The sequence below is a fragment of the Python bivittatus genome, unplaced genomic scaffold (assembly GCF_059951505.1).
Source record: "Python bivittatus isolate LINGU-HERP-01145 unplaced genomic scaffold, Pbiv_v1 ctg000060_np1212, whole genome shotgun sequence".
Lineage (NCBI taxonomy): Eukaryota > Metazoa > Chordata > Lepidosauria > Squamata > Pythonidae > Python > Python bivittatus.
The window spans coordinates 11,284,924-11,298,867 of NW_028277044.1; the positions used below are offsets into that span (position 1 = coordinate 11,284,924).

At 37.7% G+C, this 13,944-nt stretch overlaps 1 protein-coding gene across 5 annotated transcripts in view; it reads left to right on the top strand.

Moving 5' to 3' along the window:
- Window positions 1-13,944, top strand: part of DOCK9 (dedicator of cytokinesis 9) — a 135,060-nt gene that overhangs the window by 71,570 nt on the left and 49,546 nt on the right. For all 5 annotated transcript variants that reach the window (XM_088136499.1, XM_088136496.1, XM_088136497.1 and 2 more), the window contains exons 24-30: window positions 1,455-1,570; window positions 6,263-6,332; window positions 6,435-6,560; window positions 6,750-6,821; window positions 7,356-7,502; window positions 10,178-10,261; window positions 13,154-13,265. In XM_088136499.1, the coding sequence (XP_087992625.1) occupies window positions 1,455-1,570; window positions 6,263-6,332; window positions 6,435-6,560; window positions 6,750-6,821; window positions 7,356-7,502; window positions 10,178-10,261; window positions 13,154-13,265 (727 nt within the window). The remainder of the gene's footprint in view (window positions 1-1,454; window positions 1,571-6,262; window positions 6,333-6,434; window positions 6,561-6,749; window positions 6,822-7,355; window positions 7,503-10,177; window positions 10,262-13,153; window positions 13,266-13,944) is intronic.

Here is a 13,944-nt window from a genome sequence, read left to right on the forward strand (position 1 = left end):
GGGACAGGTGAATCGTTACCATGATCAGGGCCTGTTAATGGTATTAAATACATTCAGCCAAGAAATCTATAAACCTAAAACCCTTACATATAAAAAATAAGTCTTCAAGTCAAGTTCAGCTCTGGATGACTTGAATAACGGATTGATTATGTGCCATCAAGTTGGTGTTAACTCTTAGTGATGACATAGATCAGTGTTTCTCAACTTTGGCAACTTTAAGCTGCGTGGACTTCAACTCCCAGAATTGGTAGAGAATTAGTAATGGCAAAAGTTATCTATGTAGCATAGTTCTAAAGTATAACAAGCTGTGGAACAATTTTATTCAGTATCCTGTTTCAAATCTTTCTTTTTGCAGTGTTAGGCTCAAAAAAGATTCTCAGGTGTGTGTTAGAAAATGCAGCTAGTTATCTTGAATTTGCTCCATTCAAATTCAGATTGGTTCCTTAGAAAGGAAATAGCTTTAATTCTGTCTATGTAGACGTGATGCCAAATCATGCTGATGCTAAGCATAGTTGTAATTTACAGATTCATATGCTAAGGATGGTTTAGAGCTACATACCTGTTTCAGTCTTTCAGCATCACTATGTTGGAGTTAGAGCTGTAACTTGAAATCATATTTTGCAAATCCATTTGAAATAATATAGACAATAGACAAAGAAATGCTACACTATAGTATACTACTATGTACTATTATAGTATATACAAAGAATATACTATACTTTGAATATACTTTGTATAATAATATATACAAAGAAAGACCGCTGCAGAATATACCCATTCCTCGTTTAGCAACCGAGTTCCATTCTAAAGACAGGTCATTAAATGAACATGTGACTGAGACGGACACTACAAAGATCACTGTTTGCTGCTGCCTCATTCAGATAAAGTTTTCTTGTACAGCTACGCCAGCTTTACTTTCACTCCAACATGCATTGTTGTCAGGCACACAAAATTTGATTGTAAATGTGCACATTGTTGGGAAAACAATTTTTATTATAGCTGTATTTGTGAATGGTCGCTAACTAAGGTAGTCGCTAAATGAGGAGGGGGTGTATTACATGTCTGACATATTAACCTGGATGGCTGTTTAAAAGGTTAGTTCATAATGTCCTGACAATAATTTTAACCTGGCATAACTCTTTTCAGCAACCTTTCAGCTTGTATCAGAACAGCACAACAGCATGGTGCTTTTCTGCCGGCTTTACCATTCAAGTATGAATGGTATGGTTTTACAGAAAGTATGTCTGTAAAACAGCATTTTCTTATTTATCTCTTTCGTATTCTATTTCTAAACTATTCTCAGTTGGTGTAAATCCTGTCAATTTTGATAGAACTTCAGTTTTTTTCAAATGGAGGTTAGTAGAATTATAACCTTAGACTCTTGATATAGTTTTGAAAAGAAATACGTTAGAAGCAAAGTCTCTTTGTGTCACTGTTCTGTTTTTTTATCCTAGAGCCTTCATGCTATGGAGGGACATGTCATGATAGCATTTCTGCCTACTATTTTAAACCAATTGTTTAGAGTTCTTACAAGAGCAACTCAAGAAGATGTTGCAGTGAATGTGACAAGGTAAAAAGCTTTTTAATATGTTTATGTATCAAGTTTTATCCATCAAAGTTGACCAGATTCTTGGCAGTTTAAAGTAATTAAAAGTATCAACAACAAAATCAAAAAGGAAACATCCACGATAAGACTAAAACAGGCACAGAGAACCATAAAACTATTAATGTAGGGTAAAAACAACAATCTTGGGCATCCTGTCACTTAATGTAAACTCTCTGGAACAATATACCTGACGCTACTTTAGTTTCCAGAAGACTAATACTGTGAAGGCCAACCTGATATCTACAGGGAAGCTACTTCATAGTGTAGGTGTTTACGCTGAAAAGTAATGCCTCCAAGCCTCTGCCCTACCTACTTCATGGAAATGGGAGTTACTCACAGTTTCTTCCAGTATATGTAGCTCAGGTGAGTCAATATGGGTTGGAGGAGGGGGTTCTAGAAATACCTTGATGCCAAGCCACATAGGACTTTATAGAAATGATCAGTAAGTTAAATTGCACCCAAAGTTAGTAGAAAACAGATGTAATGGTCTTGTGGTGACAACATAGACAATAAATGGGCAGCTACATTCTGAACTAATTAAAGTTTCCAAGTGGTTTTCAAAGGCAGCCCTGCTGTAGAGCACATTGCAACAGTCTTTATTGTTTATTGAAATTAAAATTGGTCAGCAGACCTTTCAATCAAAACTAAGGACTGAGAAGTTGAAAAAACATCAAATAAGGCCCACAGGGCCATTGCACAATTCACAAATAAGGAATATGCAGTCATACATGTGACAGCTCATAAAGCATTATAAATAGCACAATTTAGTTTGCTATCAATTTGTTTGATTTAGCAATGTATGATCTTAGTGTGAAAGCAACAGTAAGGTATTTAGCTGTATGTATAATTATTACCTTGTCAAAACCAGAGAGATGCAGCATAGCAGTTTTTTGTCCTATCCAGGAACAAGGCCAAAAGTGGGGCAATAAATTTGTTTCTAATACTGTCATAAAAAGTACACTCCATTAATACACGTTCTACAGTTTCAACTACCCGCATCTCACAAGGACAGAATCTCAGTTTCAGAAGGATTTTCCAGAATCAACCTTCTGTAACAGCTGTGGTGAGGCAATTAAATTGAGCAGCAGAATAGATGTTTCTATATTTAGGTTAATATATTAAGGTTGCTCTTTGCCCCATTTTATTGAAGAACAACTATGTTTTGCCTCTTTCAGTGTTACCTGAAAATCAGTATCTAATTTATCTTTTTGTCTCCATGCAATCTGAACTTCATAGATAAAATAAAGAGAGACCAATTAAATTATCTTTGGAGTTAAAATACTGACCTAGGTCATTCTGTATGGCTAAACGATGGCGTGTGCTGATCCAGAAGTTCAGAGCGTATGTCCAAGCTAAAGTAGCAATTACCAGAGGACCTGTTTCCAGTCTCAGTCCACCATTCTTAGTGTACCTGGGTAAACTCAAAATAGTTCTCAGAAATCAAGGCTGGACTATTTCCATGATTTTATTCAATCCTGAATACCAAAGTTGAAAGCAATATAGTAATTTAGTAATTACCTTAGCTTTATTCACTGTCAGAACTGAAGAGATATATCTTCCTCCTTTTGTATGGAAAAACTATACCACAGCTGCCAACAGATTAGTTGCACTCTGTAATGGATGATCCCTATGCCTCACCCAGCTAAGAGATGTTTAGAATATAATTCATCCATAGTCCATTTATATCTCTTATAACCTCCAGAGAAGACTAAATATCTAATCTTTCTGAAATTTATTGAAAGAGTCTCATGGGCATAATACCTTAAAAACTGTACCATCAGCCTATGCAATCCAATTCTAGTTTGTGATATCAGTGCTGCTTCATCAGCATATAATAGTATGAGGATTTCCCTCCTAGCTAATTTTGGAAGATGATAGTTTAGGGAGTGGAGGATAGGGGCTAAATCATTTATATAAATATTAAAAGGGGAGGTAACATATGTCCCTGTCAGTGCCTCTTGTCATTGAAATTCCCTTAGTTAAGTCTCCTGGGCTGCAACATACTTTTAATAAAGTATCACTGTAGAGGCTGTTAATCAGAAGTAACAGTCCCCTGTCTATAGATGATTTTCCCAGCTTTTTCCACCAATGTTCCCTTTAAATAGTCGTATGCTGATTTTAGAAAGATAAAGATTGTATACAATTTCTCTTTTACAGGTAGTCGTCGCTTAACAATACTAATTGGAACCAGAAATTCCATTGTTAAGCAATGCAGTTGTAAGTCAAAAAACCATGTGACCGCGCCACTTAGCGATGGCAGTTCCAGCAGTCCCGGTTGCTGTCATTAAGCAAGGACCTCACAGGTTGTTAAGCGAGGACCTCACGTGACTGCGACTTGCGACTTCCTGCTGGCTTCCCCATTGACTTTGCTTGTCAGAAGCCAGCAGGAAAGGCCACAAATCATGATCACATGACCGGTGGGACACTGAGATGGCCATAAGTACTAGGACCGGTCATAACTACCACTTGTTCAGCACTGTTGTAAATTTGAACAGTCGCTGAATGAGTGGTCATTAAACAAGGACCACTTGCAATTTTTTTTTAAAGCATGTTTGTGCCAAATGATATAATACAACCTCATGGCTTGAGGGTATATTATATCATTTGGGTTGAGCATCCTTATTTATTTATTTAAAACTTTTTTATTTACTTATCTACCCTGAGGTGAGATTGGCCCCCACTCTTCTGGCCTTCCAGAAGAGCATTAAGACCTGGCTCTGCCACCTATCATGGGAATCTAATGAGGCCCTGCAGCACTGTGGATGGTTGGTGGTTTGAGGATGCTCTATCTTTTAACTTTGTATATGTTGTAAAGACTTTTATCGTTTTTTATTGCTTTTTATTTGCAAGCTTCCTCACTTATACAGTGAGATGGGCAGTGTATAAATTTGATTAATAAATAAATAAATAAAATACACAATGTGGAGGCCATCCAACCTCTAACGAATCTGGGTGGCTTACAATTACAAATAGGAGCAATACAACAAACAAAAATAAATCATAACTGGCCGAAAGGTAAACACATAAACAAAAAAAAACCCCACATTCAACAGAGCTCAACTGCCATCTTGCCCAAGGCCTGGGAGAACAGCCAGGTCTTCATCAGCTTCTGAATGTCATTAGTGTAGGAACTGCCTGGATCTCTGGGGGATATTATTCCAGAGACAGGCGCTGTGACAAAGAAACCATGCTTCCTGGGTCCTGATAGATGGCATTGTTTTATCAAAGTGATCCAGATCATGCCAACTCTGCTAGCTCATATCATCTGGGCAGAAAACATGGGAAATAGGCAGTTTCTCAAATAACCTACCCTATGAAGGGCTTTATAGGTGATAACCAGATCCTTGTATTATACCTGGAAACCATTGATGACCAGTACAGCTCATGGTGCAGATGGAATCACAGTGCACATCACTGCTTGTGCCACCACATTCTGGACCAAGCTACCAAGTGGTGTTTAAAGGCATATTACATGTAAAGCATGTTACAGTAGTGCATTTTCTTGCCCAGATAATGAAATGGGGCATTTTTAGGGTTTTTACAGCTATTATTATATACTACATATTGTTAACATCTTACAAGTTACAATAAAGTACAACCTACACCAACCAGGACCTTAACAAGGCCCTTATGGGAAGGGGAAAGCAAACTCTCTACATACAACTATGCCGCTCAAATATCCAGCATTCTTTGAGCAGCTAACATTGCAATAGTCAAAACGCAGAGTGATGAGGGCTTGAGTTACTGTGGTGAAATCCTTTTGCTCCTGGTAGGGCTATAGCTGGCCTAACGGGAGTTGAGCAAAGCATATCTTAACTTTCTCCAACCCCTCACACCTGACTTTCTTCAGAGCAGCCTTTATACTTAGCAGGCACTGAGTCTGCAGACACTCATACTCTGCTGCTATGGCTTACTCACAAGGAGGCTGGTGTTTTCCCTTCACCACACAGCAACCCTGTACATTGGGAATAGCTTGAGAAGGCATCAGTAGTAGCCTCTACTCTCAGTACTTCCCTTCAGTGAACCCTGGCTTACACCAGTATTCAGCAACACTGTTGCTCCCAAAGTCCTCCACCAATCCCAACACCACAAAGTCCAAAAGATAGTCTGATCGGAAACTCTCAAGCCCATTTATCTTTGGGGGCTCCAGTTCTCCAGTGAAGGACCTCATTGAAGGCTCTAAGCTTCAGAGCTTCTAGCTCCAATTGTCCTGTCTTTCTTCAGTTGTTCTGCCAGTAATAGGAACTGCCATGTGATGTCCCTGTCCTTTCACAGCTGTGATTCCGCTCAGTAGCATAGCTGAGTTGGCAACCTCATTTGCCTCTGCTGCTGGGCTAACCAGACTCAATTACAACAGTGGTGACTAAAGGTCATTTCTGCTGTTCCTTTGTCCCAACTAAAGTAATAAAGCTTTTTCAGCCTCTCATCTCCAAACTTTACCACATCACATCCAGCTCCTGAGTTCCCAATTTGGTCCTTCATTTTGGTTCCAAAGTCCAGAGCCACTCCAAACATCACATACTCACCATTACAAGAATTTATGTGAGTTTAATTATATGAAGGTTAAGTGTCAGCTTAGTATATTAATGTGCTGATTGTTGACTTTAAAAATATTTAGAGTGTGATGATTTGTTATGCTTGCTTTATTTTATTTAGGGTTATTATCCATGTGGTTGCCCAGTGTCATGAAGAAGGATTGGATAGCTATTTGAGATCCTATGTCAAGGTATCAGTCATATAAATGTGTTTTGTTTAAAAGTGGTATCGTTAACATAACTCTGAATATTTTTTGCATAATGTAAAGCTCTTTTATTTTTCTTATCCCAAGTACGTTTTTAAAGGAGAACCTTATATTGCTTCAGAATATAAAACTGTACATGAAGAACTTGCCAAAACTATGACAACAATCTTGAAGCCATGTACTGACTTCCTCACGAGCAACAAGCTGCTTAAGGTATATAAGGAAAAAAGATATTTTGTTTGTATGATCAGCTGAAGAGTTTCTCAGATTAGAAAAGAATTTTAGCACTTTGTAATTGTAAAACTATGCTGTATAATGATTATCACTGACAATAAAAGTTGTATAAGTTATAGATATAAATGAATAGTTTATATTATACTTACTGTTTTGTTTCTTCAATAGTATTCCTGGTTTTTCTTTGAAATTCTGATCAAATCAATGGCCCAGCACCTACTGGAAAATGCTAAAGTAAAGGTAAGTGATCTGTTACTTCAAGAATTTATCGTATCCATTTTTGACTTGTAAAAATGGATCTGCTTGTCTGTTTCTTTCTCCAATCCATGCTGCCATTTAATGGCCACAAGACAATGGTAATGTTGTCTAGGATGGTGAGAATTGTACTGTAAAGATAGCAAGTTGTAGAAAACTGCTGCAAATAGAAAACTACTTACTTAAACATCATATCTACATATCTATCTTTTTTGTTATTGAAATTTAATCTATAAATTGATTTAAGTTTATAATTGCAAATTCTCTCTTGATAATGTACTTACATTTTCTATCATTTTTCATTGCAAGAAGTGATTAGGACTATTACTTCTACTAAATAACTAAATATTTTTAGAGCAGTATTTCTTAGCTTCATAGATAGCTATATACTGTAAAGATGTTTACATGCTTTTCAATACTACAGAATTCTTGTAGCCCCAAAGTTGTTTCAGAATTGAAAACTTTACATATAAATTTTGCAGCATTCCCATTTGTAAATTCTAGTTCGTCTGTTTCTAGTTGCTACGAAATCAGAGATTTCCAGCATCATATCATCATGCTGTGGAAACTGTTGTCAATATGCTGATGCCCCACATTACTCAGAAATACAAGGATAACCCAGAAGCTTCAAAAAATGCAAACTATAGTCTTGCTATCTTCATAAAAGTGAGTATTGTACATCCTCACTAGTTCTTCCAAATGGTCGTGAATTGTTAAGATGTGTTATCTTTAGCAGATGTCTATGTAAAGCCTCTAAATGTCTGTTTTAATCTGCAAAAACAGAATCTAGTGGGCATTTGTTTATTGAAATAATTTCTATACTGCCTCAGTGTTGCAGTTTACAAGAATTTCACAGTGCAAATAGAAAAAAAAAAAATGGCCATAATGCTCCCCTGCTAAGCCTTCAAAGCATAATTGATTGATTGATTATGCGCCATCAAGTCATTTTCAACTCCTAGTGGCCACATAGATTTTTTCCATGGTGATCTATTCCTGACCTTTTCATGTCCTGGCTTCAGTGAAGGGAGAAAATGCTTATGCTGTTGGTAGGCAAAGTGAGGGTGCAGCGCAGGTGCTTAGGCGGGGAGGTGAGGCTTGCAGAAGTGCTGGGTGGGAAAACACACACTGTGGAAGGAGCTTGGTAAAAATGCAGCAAAGAGGGGAAACAGGGTGATTGGAGTGGAGTGCGCATTTGGAGCACAGCATTTGGAGAAGAGCGTTTGTAGCAAGGCTTGTGAAGGCATCAGGAAGGCTTGTTTGGAGAGATGGCAGCAGATGGGCAGGAGAGGCAACAGAAGAGGAGTTGGGAAGCAGGAGAAAGAGCATGTGTGTGCACAATAGCTTACTAGAGGCTGAGAAGAAGACATAACCCGACAGTCCATAATCAGATAACTCACAACGTCTTGAAAAGTACCAAGGGAAGAGCCAGAGACTTGGTTAGGAACACACTGAGGTTGAAAATGTAGCAGGAGTCAAGAGCAGGATTACATGGAGCACGAAGCCAGATGCCAAAGTTGCTTCCAGCAATGGAAGACAGCCCCTGCACAGATGAGGCACCAGGCTTACTTGCAGAGTCAGCGTCTTGCTGCTTGCTCACAAGGCACTTACTTTGACGAGGTGCAGGATTCTCAGGCCGGGTGGGTTTGCCCTGCTTCTTCGCACCTGTATTGGTTAAAGAAGGATCAGTGCTGGCTGAGGAGTGACTTGAGAGGGTGTCAGCGTTTTACTCAGTAGCTGCTGAATCAGTGGGTGTAGTGCCCAGTGGGAACTGATCCGCCTGCATCTTGGAGCCTGGCTCTAAGGCCATGAAAATCTTGTTCTTTCAAGTCTCCCAAGATGAACTCATCGCCACCATAACTGAGTCCATCCACTTTGCTGCTGGTTGTCCTCTTCTTCTCTTTCCTTCCACCTTTCCCAGCATTAGAACCTTTTCCAGAAAGGTGGTTCTTCACACAATGTGTCCAAAGTAGGATAATGCGAGCCTGGTCATTTGTGTTGTGAGTGAGAACTCTGAGTTGATTTTGTTGAATGATCCATCAGTTTGTTTTCTTGGCTATCCATGGTATTCTTAGACTCCATGTAGGAGTCTTCTCCAACAGCGAAGTTCAAAGGAGTCAATGCTCTTCCTATTCTGCTTCTTTAAAGTCCTACTTTCACTTCCATAGAGTGTCACAGAGAATACCATGGCTTGTAGGTATAGACAGATCATGACATTTGAATATCTTTTCCAAGGCCTTCATGGCTGCTCTACAGAGTGCTAGTCAGTGGCATATTTCTTGACTGCTTGTTCCTTTACTGTTGACGGTTGATCCTAAAAGGCAGAAGCTATCCACTACTTTGATATCTTCATTGTCAATTCTTAGGCTGGTGGTTCTATCTGTTGTCATTAGTTTGGTCTTCTTTATATTTAATTTTAGTCCCATCTTTTCACTGTGCTCTTTGACTTTTAGTGCTAAGGCTTGCAGATCCTTTGCATTTTCAGCTATCAGGGTAGTGTCATCAGCATAGTGCAGGTTATTGATGTTTCTTCCTCCAATTTTAAAACGACACATCTTCTTCCAATCCAGCTTCCCTTAATATATATTCCGCATATAGGTTGACTAAATGAGGGGACAGTATTTCCCACTTGTCGCACGCCTTTGCCAACCTGGAGCCAGTCTGTTTTGCCATGTTCTGTCTGTACTATGGGTTCCTGACCTGTATATAAAATTCTCATGAGGACAATGAGATGTTCTGGGATTCCCATTTTTCTGAGCACATCCTACAGCTTGACATGTTCAACACAATTGAAGGCTTTTCTATAATCGATGAATACTGACTTCTTTTTGGTATTCTTTGGCTTACTCAGTTATTCAGCGAGCATCAGCAGTAATGTCTCGTGTTCCTCGGCCTTTTCTAAATCCTCACCAAAAACCACAAGAAAAAAAAAGTTACAGGTAAAAAAAGGCATTAAAGTTCAGTTACAGATAGCTGCACTGAATTCCAGCAATGCTATGGACCACCTAAGGGCATTTCAGGAGCCACATGTAGCCCATTCTGCATTAAGCCAGTAGTATGCACAATATGTGTTTTATTTTTTAGTAACATTTTGTTAGTTACCATTGAGTGGCCTTGAACTGGTAATAAACCCAGGTCACTCTATGGGATGATTCAAATTAGAGTATTTTAATTCACAAATCTAAAATGTACAGTATATACTATTAAAAGGTCTGATATTTGTCTGTGTGCAGCTTAGGCTAATTTAACCTTCACAGGATGTCTTTTCCAAGTATCAAGGAAATGTAACTATTTACTTTACCAGTGACGGTTTTGTTGTTGTTTTTTTGCTTTTGTTTTTGCAGCGATGTTTCACTTTTATGGACAGAGGATTTGTATTCAAGCAAATTAATAACTATATCAGCTTCTTTGCTCCAGGAGATCCAAAGGTACTGTACTACAGAAACAATTCCTGAATTGGGAGATAATGATGGTATTTTCCTATTGTGTTTACTAGAATTGAATAGAATACTTTATTGATTTGGTCATCTGATTGTATCAAAACCAATACAAGTATACAAATAAATATGAAGGAAACAGAAGGACATATTCGTAATAAATCATCACCCTTACAGTTAACCCCAATGTGTTCTAGTCTGTCTTCTTCGAAATGGCCTTTGATATAAAGTATGCAGTTTTACTAGTGACATGCAGGTTTGTCCCCTGCAAAAAGTAAGACAGTTTCTCCTGGGTGTCCCAGTATTTTTTAGTTTTTAAATAAGAATCTAAGTAAATGGTCCTTTCTGCAGTTTGCAATCAAAGAGGATATGTACAATGTCTTCAACAGCTGGTGCAGCACAGATACAGTCTTTCTTCAAATGGAACTCCATGAAACCTCCCATATCTTACCATAAAATCTAGTTGTTCAAAGCAAGCTCTAGAAAAAGCTCTTCTAAGATATTGAGGCATGTAAGTTGTTAAATACTGTTCTAACTGCGAGGCTGATTTGTGTTAAGCCAGCTACTTAAAGGACTTAACATGTTTAAGGGATGCAATATCATCTTGGGCAGCCACATCCATGACCCTTTGTTTGAAACTTTTCTTGGCCTTCAGATATTTGGAATTGGTTAGAGGATCCATATTGTGAGATGGCATTTGAAAGTTGGGCAGACCAAGCACAAGGAGGCATATTATGCATCTGCTGTTCAGCAGAGTTTGAGTAATCTATCTGGGCCCATAGATAAGATCTTCAGCCAACAGTTGAATACTTTAATAACCAGATGACTTTGTATAAGGGTTATACCCAACTCTGCCCTTATTGCTGGAGTTGATGTAGACTTGTGCACCCCCAAGATGCATTTCAAAAAGTACTGTATCTGTTCCAATAAGGGGGCATTTATATATTACAACAGTTCTGCACCATATGTAATCATTGGGACTATTTTGCTGTTATATACCTTTATGATTGGAATTAGAGAACCTGGGTGGCTGTGGTTGGTGAGCTGCCTTATGGCGTTGGCACAGGCTGAAGCCCTTAAAGAACTCCTTTTAAAATGTGGGAGCCAGGAACCTGTTTCTGTAAAAACAAGTCCTAAGTATAGATAGGACTTAACCTGCGCTACATGTTCCCTGTCCAGGCTCCAGTTATACCTAGTCCGCCTCTTCCTGAAAGCAACTACCTTGGTCTTGGACTTACTGATGTTCAGATAGTTGTGTGCATAGTATCAACTAAGCCTGTGCAGCAGCCTTCTCATCCCTGCCTGGGTGTATGACATCAATACCACGCCATCTGCGTAAAGCAGAATATTTACATGTTTATTTTTAACTTTAGACACATGCATACCAGTTGAATGAAGGGACTTCAGGATATCGTTAATGTACAGATTAAACAAAATGGGACCCAGTATACATCCTTGTCTGACCCTTTTATTGGTGCTAATTATTCCTGTTAGGAAACTATGTGCTCCTGTGCATACCCCTATTGTGTTTAGTGATATTCAGATACATGAACTTTCAGTGGGGTTGAGGTTTTGTATAATCAGGGAAGATGGCTATTTTGTTCTTTTTAGGTCCCCATTCTAATGAGGCTGCAGTGATTCTTGTCTTATCTACACAGAATCTTGTCACTTACTGCTGCATGCAGAGACTGACCCAGTTTGGTCTAGTGATTAGGGCCCCAGGCTAGAAAGCAGGAGGCTGAGAATTCTAGTCCTGCCTTAGGCTTGAAAGCCGCCTGGGTGACTTTGGCCAATCATCGTTTCTCAGACCAACTCACCTCACAGGGTTGTTGTTGTGGGGAAAATAGGAGGAAGGAGGAGTATTAGGTATGTTCGCCACCTTGAGTTATTTATAAAAATAATAAAAGCGGAATAAAGAAAAATCTAAAAAAAACCTGAACAATAATTTAATTGAACTGAACCCCTAATCTTCAAGATAGAGGAATTTTATTAACATGTTGAGTTTCAGTTAGCAAGTCAACAGGCAGTGTAATTAGAAATCTAAAAACTTTTCAATAAACTTTATCAAATGAGTTTTGGTAGGAATATCATCAATGCAGTCATATGCAGATTTTTCCATTGTAGTGGAGATTCCAGAAAATTAATTCAGGATACTATGACTAGCAAGCATAATTATTTCTTGTGCATGTAATTGATCCTCAAAATTAGAAACTTTTTCTTGAATCTAAGGGTATTATTGGTGTCTGCAGCTAATATCTGGAGAGCAGAAATAGATTTTTGAATTGGCTTCAGTGCCAGTTCAAAGCAAAGAATGTCTTAATACATTTGCCTTTTTTCTTCTTTCACTTTTGATCCTATGGATTGGGGTGATGCAGTTCTAATATTGCAGCTGAAGTGACACATTTTTTCTCTCTAGTTAACATGTATAAAACAAAATAATTAGCTACAGTGAAATTATTACAATACAAATAACCTTAATAAATGATCTTCCACCACTATTACATCAGTTCTAAAATTGTGACATATTAGTTATGCAAAATTGCCTTGATCCTTTTTCTAATGCTAAATTGATGCTATGGAGTAATCCATACCTTAAAATTGATTTTAAAAACATGTTATATGGAATATTTGAATGGATGTTAGGATTTTTAGTTTAGATCAATTATTGGATATTGAGGTTTTTCTTAATTCCTCGTGTTAGAGGATAAATATCATTGTGTATTGCCATCCACTAGCAGTAACTGCAACATCTATTCACATCTTGATTTGAACCAGTTTCAGAAATTAGAAGCTGCTGTTAATATACTTGTTAGTTTCCTTGCCTTTTGATTAAAGTATGTTAATTGTAGTAAGCAATAACTTATAACTTTAAATGTTTTACAGGCTCTTTTTGAGTTCAAATTTGAATTTCTCCGAGCAGTATGTAATCATGAACACTACATTCCTTTAAATCTTCCTATGCCATTTGGAAAAGGCAGGATTCAGAGATATCAAGGTAAATTTATATTGGACAGAGTTAAACTGAGATTTCTAGAACATTAAAATTATATTTAGAAAAAATCTTCATATCCTGAGGAATATATATTGGGATTCTGCCCTTCAATAAATGTAATAAATTTTTCTTCCTGCCTCATTTCTGTATGTAATACAGTGATAAAGTAAAAATACATAGGTAATTTAATGTAAGTAAGAGATATAATTTTATGGCTCAGTAAATGTCCAGTTCAGTTTCTTACTTTCTTTGTTAGGCATGAGGGGAGTGAACTACAATATGCTAGTTTTTGTCTTTCTTTGCTTCTTTTTTTCTTTGAATTAGCTTTCCTTACAGTGGAGTCATACAATAATCCTGGAGGTAGGTGTGAAATGTGCTTCCCAATCATAAACTTTTTAATTTTAGAAACAATAATGATATGTACAGAAAAGTATATGCAGGAATTCCATTTTTGAGTCATGTTAGAGTTTATAAAAAAATAAAAATTTACAATATGACATATCAGACTTAATTGGAAACAAAAAGAAAATGTATGAATGTATCACAATAAACTGAGAAAAAAAATCCAGGATGTTCTTTATTGTAGCATTTGCTAGAGAACCTAGAAGTCAGGGATGGCCACAGCGTTTGGGCAAAAAAGTCAAGATGGCAGCCACTATGGTGCAGTTGAAGCTCTACCTGT